Raw genomic sequence first — 8,603 nt, 5'->3', positions numbered from 1 at the left:
CCCCAGTGTAGGTGGAAGCTGTGGGGCAGTTGGAGTGAGTAATAATTGCCCCAGTGTGGGTGGGAGCTGGGGGGCAGATGAAGGAATTAATTGCACCTGCACATGTTTCTGGTTTATTCACAATTCCAGTGAGTTTCGTTTCTTCTGGGGCCCAGCCTTCAGCACATAAAGAGTGTACAAGGCTGCAGGGAGTGTCCCGAGGTTGCAGGGAGTGTACAAAGGCGGCAGGGAGTGTCCTGAGGTTGCACAGAGAGACAGCATCAGTCTACTCCTCAGCACAATTACCAGTATATTCCCAACCCCAGTATTAACCAGCAGCGAGCGCAGTTCCCGGGCAGGAGAGAGACATGGCGGATGCAATGAGGACCAAGCTGACCCAATACAGGCCGGGCTCACTCCTGGCTCTGGCCAATACTCGCGGCTTCCAGCGAGTCTCCCTGCAGCTCTTTGGCTTCTATGGCCACGGCAAGACCTCCCTGATCAACCTGTGCCTGAATTCTGTCCAAAAGAAACAGTACGAGGACCTTGCTGGGCTGAGATATTCTGACGATACTGTGATCCGGGAGAGACGGGAATATCAACTCACCCACAATATGTTTATTTATGATAACCGAGGATTCAACAGCATGGACCCTGAGGAGATCTCCGAGGCTTCTGCTCAGCTCAGTAAGTGGGACCCCATTATTATATGTGTGAATGTGGCTAGTGGGAACAGGGGGTGGCACACAGCTTAGGGGCAAGAGAACTCCCCAATGTCCATTTATTTCACTTTCTCAGTGGCTATAAAGTTTTGTGTAAACGCTGTTTCAGTTGAAAGCAACATTTGTTCATCCCATTCTAAGGTTCTGACTTCTGAAACATGTAGCAGAACTGAGCTCTCCTTGGCTGTTTCAGGAGTCAGAACCTTGAGTGCAGAATATACAGAGTCGTGCAGGTACTGCTTTTCATATTTGCTCCTGCTGGGACACCTCTGGGGTACTGGTGCTTGGCTGCAACTGGATTTGGCTGTGGGAGCGGCACAAGAAGGCGAGGACTTTGGGCAAAAACCACAACAAGGAATTGTTATTGTACAGAAAGGACAAGAAGTTAAAGGAATGATTTGATTTACTGTGTGTCTTTGTGAAACTGTAATGACTGTGTAATGCTATTTATTATGCTATTTATGAGAAAGCCCACCCCCATATCAGCCGCACTACTTTCCATTGCAGGGGGCCTGCGGCTGGTGGATGAAGAGGTTAAATGGGATCGGACTATAGAAGAAAAGATGGAGCTTCTGTTGCAGAAAAATAACAACCCCCTGATGGAGCTTATGGTTCCTGTGCTGGTGTTCAGGTAATAACGACTGGTCCTACAGGGGCACGGCCATGGGCACAGAGGGGAGACATTCTTATTTGGGCATAATGAGGTATTTGTATGTAATAAAAGGGGCAATGCCTAATCTCCATGGAAACAGGAGAAGGAGCAGATTTGAGTGGCACATGGAGCTCCCTGTTGCACTGGGACAACATTACCTACACTCTGAGCAATGTATTAATAATAACAACGTCTGCTCCATCAGTAGTTACACACGTGCCTCTGTTTTTCATTTTCCCCATAACTGCCCTTTAGAGGTGGAACATTTGGGGTCCCTGTGTCATATCAAAAGAAAAATTTGAAAACCTGTGATATATTCCTAAAATGTTTGATGGATCTATACAGGGGTCTGACTTGATCAGTATGTATAATTAAAGAAAATAAAGAAAAAGTACCCCGTTTTATTCCAATCTCTTTAAGTGCACCACCCTGTAATTGTTCTGCGGCTTGCAAATTCTATTTTATGGCTTGGCACATATAAATCAAATTAAAATTAATTGTTAGCTAATACCTAAATTATAGGTGATACTTAAAAGTGAAAGTATAGATGGTGGAGCTGTCCCAAAATCCCTATCTCATTTTTTTCTATCTCTAGGACACCACAAAGCAAAGGCAGTGAAAGTGTACTGGACTGTAGTCACAATATTATTTTAAGCTGTCTGATAAGAAACTAAACGACAAGACTACAAATCCAGCAACCTTTAAGAGTATAGTTCAAAAGAAGAAAGGGAGTAATGAATTCTAATGCCCCTCACCAACCAGGATTTAGAGAAGACCAATAAGGTACTTCCCCCAAAAGGCAATTGCCCCAATTCCTCTGGGAAACAAGTAAACGAAAATCCTCAGTGCTTTTTGTTATAAGTAAAAGTGAACGCACAGAGGTAAAAGTATAAGTTGTATTTTTTTAAAAAAAAGAGCTTTTTAAAACTTAGAATCAATCTTGCCAACGCGCGTTTCGCTAAAAGAGCTTTCTCAAGGCAATCAATGAGTGTGTCCATGAGGACGCCAACTATTTAAAGACTTCCGCGTTTGTGCGAATGTACATCCAGGCGTAATTACGCCACGCATGCGAATGTACATACTGGCGTGATTACGCCACGCAGTCGTAATGGCGCGAGATTTCCGATGTGTGTTGGCATCGAGATATCCAATCCCCATTCTGTTCTGCCTCAATCTTCCTGGACTAAAAATTTGCCATTTTTGTTCCTGGATGCCCAATCTGGGCTTAAAAATATATCCTCTTGGTTAAGGGTATCATCGGAATAAAATATAAATCTCCATTTATCTAGGGTTGTTAAGACCTAAAATATAACTTTTATTCATAGTTTAAAAGAATAATTCGATATAACCCTGATCTATGTATAAGATTCATAAAAAGGCAGTATATAAGTTATTTTCGTTGATCCCCATTGGAGAAACACTATTCATCTTAAAAATCCAAAAACTTTCCCTTTTTAGTAACGTTTGCTCTAAATTACCCTTTCTAATTCCTAAATTAACTTTTTCTAAAGCCCACACTCTCATTTTAGAAGGATCCATGGAATGATATTTTTTATAATGTTGAGCTACTGTAGATAATGTTTTTTCTGACTTATGTCAGATATTGCCAGCAGTTCTAATAGAGCTACAGTGTTGTTGGATTCTGGTTTTGAACATTTGAGTTGTCATTCCTATGTATTTTTTATTACAGGGGCACTCTAAACAGTATAGGACTCCTTGGCTTCTGTAATTGATGTAATTGTTTACTGTCTGTTCATACCCAAATCTGTCAGGGAATTTGGTAGTGTTAATGACTTTTTCACAGATAATGCAGTTGCCACACGGGAAAAAGCCTTTGTGTTTGATTTTTGTTTGGTGATCCTGAAAATGGCTTCTAGAAAAAATATCCTTTAGATTCGGACTCCTTCTATAACAGATGGATACTTTATCTTGAAGAACTGTTTTTAGGGCCATGTCTTCAAGTAGAATTGGCCAATGTTTATTGAGAATCTGCTGTATTTGAGTACTATTAGTATTATAGGTTGTTATAAATCTAACGGATTCAGCATTGGGGCTCTTTTGTTTTTTCTCCAATAGAGTCGATCTATCTGTATACAAAGCTCTGTGATATGCTCTTTTTACACATTTTCCAGAGTACCCTCTTAGTTTGAGCCTATTTTTTTAGTTCTTTAGCTTAGTCCTTAGCTTGCTCCTTAAACATGGGTACTGATGAACAGTTTCGTTTAACTCTTAGAAATTCCCCTACTGGTAATGATCTTTTAACTGAATGAGGGTGGAAACTTGAATATGATATTAGTGAGTTGGTTGCTGTTTCCTTTCTATAGGTTTTGGTATGTCATTTTCCTACATTGTCGTTCATAATAAGGAGGTCTAGGAAGGATACTGATTTGTTTGATATCTCCATGATCAATTTGATATTCATGTTGTTGTACTTGAGTTTCTCAACAAATTGTGTGGCTTCCTGTGTTGTACCCTGCCAGATAATCAATATATCATCGATATATCTTATCCATTTAAGAATTTTACTCTGGAAAGGTGCAAGGGCTTCACCTTTGACTACAGTCTCTTCCCAGTATCCCAAAAAGAGATTGGCATAAGACGGGGCACAGGAGGTCCCCATGGCTGTTCCTTGGGTTTAGAGAAAAAATTTACCCCGGAAAGTAAAGTAATTAAAGCACAAAACCAACTTCATCCATTTACACATGAAGGCTATGATCTCATCATTGTCTCCCAAGGATTTGGACAAAAAATATAAGAGTGCTTCTAATCCTTTTTCATGTTTAATAGATGTATAGAGAGATTCCACATCAAGGGTTAACAGATGGATTTCCCCTTCAATCTCCATTCTTTCTATTTGTGAAAGAACATCCAGTGTGTCTCTAGCATAAGATGGCAGACCTTCTACTATGGGTCTAATCCTGAAATCTAGGTATTGGCTGGCTTTTTTGGTTACATTACCATTTCCAGATACTATGGGTCTCCCTGGAGGTTTCTGTGAATTTTTGTGAATCTTAGGTAAAAGATAAAAAGTTGCCACTCTCGGGCTTTCCACTTTTTAACTTTTCTTTTTTATTTATAATCCCATCTTTAAATGCATTGTTTATTAATTTAACATATATTCCCTTGTAATTGGTGGTAGGGTCACCCAGAATTCCCTTGTAACTACCTGAGGTGAGTTGTCTCATAGCTTCTGTTAGGTACATATCAATAGGCCAGAGCACTATATTGCCCCCCTTATCAGACTTTTCATTTCAACATCACTCCAGTTTTTCATATCTCTAATGGCTTTCCATTCATTTTTTGTGTCGCGATGATATCATTAATGACTAAATTCAAAAAGATTTTGATATTTGGACAGATATTACTTGCTGGAGTGAATTTAGATTTAATCTTCAGTTTCTGTCTCCAATCCTCAATTTGTAAATAGTCCATGTCTATTTCATTATCATCAAAATTTGCATCATCTCCATATCATTAATCTCATCCTTTTCTTTCCCAAAATATTTTTTTAACAATAACTTTCGTGCAAACAAATTTAGGTCCTTGACCGTATCAAAAATATCAAGTTTAAAAGTAGGGGAAAAGGAGAATCCTCTATTTAAAACATCTACATGTGCTGTTGAAAGTATATGTTCGGAAAGGTTAATTATGCTTAATGTTTGTTTCTCTTTTGATAATTCCGAGTTGGTGCATAATTGACCTGTGTTCAACCCCTTAGATTGAACCTCTCCTTCCCCTGGTTGTTCTCTCTCATGTGATTCTCCCCCTGTGTCTGAGAGGTATCCCTTAGGTTCCTCCCCAATCCTAAAAAAATTGGGTATGGGTTGGAATTGGTTCCCCCTTGTGTTGTGTTATCTCTATTGTGTATCCCACTTGATTGTGGCGCATCATTGCTACGAGGTTGTATTTGTTTATCTCTTCCCTGAGGGGAAGCCATTCCATTCCCTCTTTCCCTCTCTTGTTGTATTTCTTTCCCATTATGATTATCCCGGCCTGTTGACCTAAAATTATTGCGGAAATTATCGGATTTGTTCTTCGTGTGTGACCATTTATAAACTGCATTAGCAGAGTAGTCTTGAATGTCTCTGGAGAGTTTATTTTTCTTAGTATCTAGCAGTGAATTCTCAAACTTCTGAATACCTTCCCCATCATCCTTGAGAGTTTCTAAATGTCTTTCCATTGATAATATTTCTTCATCTAATTTGGTGAGCTTAGATTCTTCTTCTAAAATCAAAAGATCTATTAATTTATTGGAGCATTCAATTTATTTGTCCCTGTGTCATAATGAACAACTTAAGCCCCGGTTTTTAGGGCCCTGCTAATGACTGGGACCCATATTGTTGTAACCCCTGAATCCCCTCATGTCTGCCTTGATAAAGACTCAATTCCCTGTGCACTTACCTGTAACAGATGTACCTACCTCCCACCCGTCTCCTGCCCCTGAAGCCATTCCAGAAGCCTCTGAATGTTCTTCCTCAAAGCACACAAAGAGTTAAGGCCCATTGAGACTGAACTGTAATGGCAGTTAGTCAAAGCCAAGCGGGGTGTATAAAGTAGCCCCTGGCAAATAATAGTCAGCTCCTGTAGAAAAAAACTGTGTGGAATTCACATTTTAATATTGGTGTAAGAAATATATATTTTCTACAAAATAAATGTATAAATTGCATGTTTTTGTTCCAGGGGAGCGAAGGAGCTGACGGCAGAGAAATCAGAGAAGATGAAAGTATTTGTACTGCGCTGCTTTGATATAACAGGTAGGGCCCCCCCCAGCCCCATAACAGCAGGGGCCCCTGGAAGTCTTTGAGTAGGGGCATCTGGGGCAGGGAACCCATCCCACTTGTACAGATGCAGCCACTTTGGTTTGTCTGTTTGACACAGAATAACTAAACACAGATATCCCATTTATCTCATTTAACACAGAAAACTGTGACACAACATCCCATCTAATTAAAGCATTCACCATTGTGAACAATGGTGCTTTGGTATGCTAATGAAAAGGTTAAATGCATTAAATGAGTTAGAGGTAGGGCTTAAACCATAGAAACAGGTGGCGCTCCCTCCTGAACTCATGTTATTTAAATGTATCTTTAATATCGCCCCTCTTCCTTCTACACTGTCCCACTAATGGCTTGAAGCTCCTATTGGCCTCTTGCTGCACACGGCTATAGGAACAGACACATATATATGGGTGAGTGAGTGTAAGAGGGGGTATATAAATGGAGTAGGGGAGATGCCCCAGTGCAGGGGCTGCTAATGTTGTCTCTGTGCCCCTCAGGGATGTTCCCCCTCGTTGTGCTGATGGAGTCAGGGGAGATCCAGGAGAAGATCAGCAAAAGCTTCCACTTGTTGGGAGTGCGCTACGTCATTGCTCTGCAGAAGTTCAAGGTGCAGGAGCCAGAGCTGGACGCCGAGACTGAAGCCGAAATCCTGAGATTTCTCAACCTCTGCACCAACGAGGCCGACAGGGGCATGAAGAAGCTGCAGAGGGTGGGCAAGGAGGAGGAATGCAGGAGGCATATTCGGGAGCAGATGGTGGTGGAGCTGGAACTGGAGAGGGAGAAGGTGCGGAAGAGGACAAAGGTGGAGATACAGAGTGTCAAGTGAATTGTATGACTAATACACCCAATTGAATACTTCCCAACATTTTGGAACATATATCTGTGCTTTTTTCTTTCCAGTTTTGCTAATTGAGATGAATTTCCCTTTAAGCTGTGAGTGTCACTTCTCCCAAGGGACCTGTTATCTTATATTGTTACAATTACTTATTTGCTCATCTCAAAATTGTTACAAAAGTATCTTATCTGCAGTTGTAGCTGTTCTGGACTCTCTGCCAAAAGCCAATTAAAAAACATTGTTTCTTTTTCTGGCTGTTCAGTGCAGAGACTTTACAGTACAAATGAGGGACTGTGGGTTGAGCTGTTAAAAGAGGGACTGTCCCTCTAAAAACGGGACAGTTGGGAGGTGTTTAATTGCCCTCAACCTCCTCATTATTTGTCTCATTCCATTCCCAGCACATAAACACCTTCCAGCTCATGTGTCACCTGTCTGAGTTCTCATTGTGTATCAGTAAATATTGTATTATATTGGATTGTACTGTATATATATATATATATATATATATATATATATATATATATATGTGGAACACAGCAATAGATGAATATTCACCAAATATCTCTGATAGGAAGATTCATTTGGATTGTACCAATCTACTGAGCAGGAGTGAAACATATACGTTTGTATGTTTTACTGTTTATTAGACTCTAATCAAATAATAAATAGTTCCTGACAGAGCAGCTAATGTCTGTGTGAAAGCCATAGCCACACACTGAGCAAAAAAAACATTTTTTCAAAATGAATCCGTTAATAGTGCTGCTCCAGCAGAATTCTGCACTGAAATCCATTTCTCAAAAGAGCAAACAGATTTTTTTATATTCATGGGGCTAGACATATTGTCAATTTCCCAGCTGCCCCTGGTCATGTGACTTGTGCTGTGATAAACTTCAGTCACTCTTTACTGCTGTACTGCAAGTTGGACTGATATCACCCACTCCCTTTCCCCCCCAGCAGCCAAACAACAGAACAATGGGAAGGTAACCAGATAGCAGCTCCCTAACACAAGATAACAGCTGCCTGGTAGATCTAAGAACAGCACTCAATAGTAAAAACCCATGTCCCACTGAGACACATTCAGTTACATTGAGTAGGAGAAACAGCAGCCTGCCAGAAATCATTTCTCTCCTAAAGTGCAGGCATAAGTGACATGACTTGGGGCAGCTGGGAAATTGACAAAATATCTAGCCCTGTGTCATGTTTCAAAATTGAATATAAAAATAACAGTTTGCTCTTTTGAGAAATGGGTTTCAGTGCAGAATTCTGCTGGAGCAGCACTATTAACTGATGTGTTTTGAAAAAAACATGTTTTCTGATGACAGGATCCCTTTAATGGACTTTCCCTAAACCCCCTGTGTGTCCTGTGAGTTGGTCTGGTCCCTCAGAGCTTTATCTCCAGTCACAAGAGGTGAGATGTCTGTCACTTCTCTAATCTCCTCACACGTTTCACACTTGATTTTAAATCTTATTTCTTTGCTGAAGTGACTTCTTTTACCTCCAGTTACAGCAACTTCTTGCTTTTATCAGTTTAGTAGTGTGTAACATGTAACCAACAGTCTGTAATAGAGACAGGCACAGCTCATGTATCTAAACTGTCAGCTGTGGGACAAAACTGTCACATTTAATCCTCACACTGT

At 40.5% G+C, this 8,603-nt stretch overlaps 1 protein-coding gene across 1 annotated transcript; it reads left to right on the top strand.

Annotated features, from left to right (window-relative positions):
• The first annotated feature begins 290 nt into the window (after nucleotides 1–290).
• Nucleotides 291–7,124, top strand: LOC121398037. Its single transcript, XM_041576511.1, has 4 exons — nucleotides 291–666; nucleotides 1,209–1,332; nucleotides 6,034–6,107; nucleotides 6,629–7,124. The coding sequence occupies exons 1-4, from the start codon at nucleotides 348–350 to the stop codon at nucleotides 6,955–6,957; spliced, it is 846 nt and encodes a 281-aa protein (XP_041432445.1). The 5' UTR covers nucleotides 291–347; the 3' UTR covers nucleotides 6,958–7,124.
• Nucleotides 7,125–8,603: the final 1,479 nt, after the last annotated feature.

The sequence above is a fragment of the Xenopus laevis genome, chromosome 9_10L (assembly GCF_017654675.1).
Source record: "Xenopus laevis strain J_2021 chromosome 9_10L, Xenopus_laevis_v10.1, whole genome shotgun sequence".
Taxonomy (NCBI): Eukaryota; Metazoa; Chordata; class Amphibia; order Anura; family Pipidae; genus Xenopus; species Xenopus laevis.
Note: the sequence above shows the minus strand (reverse complement) of the source record. Positions and strands in the feature narration are given on the sequence as shown.

Excerpts from the sequence above, each read along its gene's own strand:
- LOC121398037 (XM_041576511.1), top strand. The coding sequence starts at position 348 with ATGGCGGATGCAATGAGGACCAAGCTGACCCAATACAGGCCGGGCTCA. Across the intron at positions 667-1,208 it reads CGAGGCTTCTGCTCAGCTCA|GGGGCCTGCGGCTGGTGGAT; the intron begins GTAAGTGGGACC and ends TTTCCATTGCAG. Across the intron at positions 6,108-6,628 it reads GCGCTGCTTTGATATAACAG|GGATGTTCCCCCTCGTTGTG; the intron begins GTAGGGCCCCCC and ends TGTGCCCCTCAG.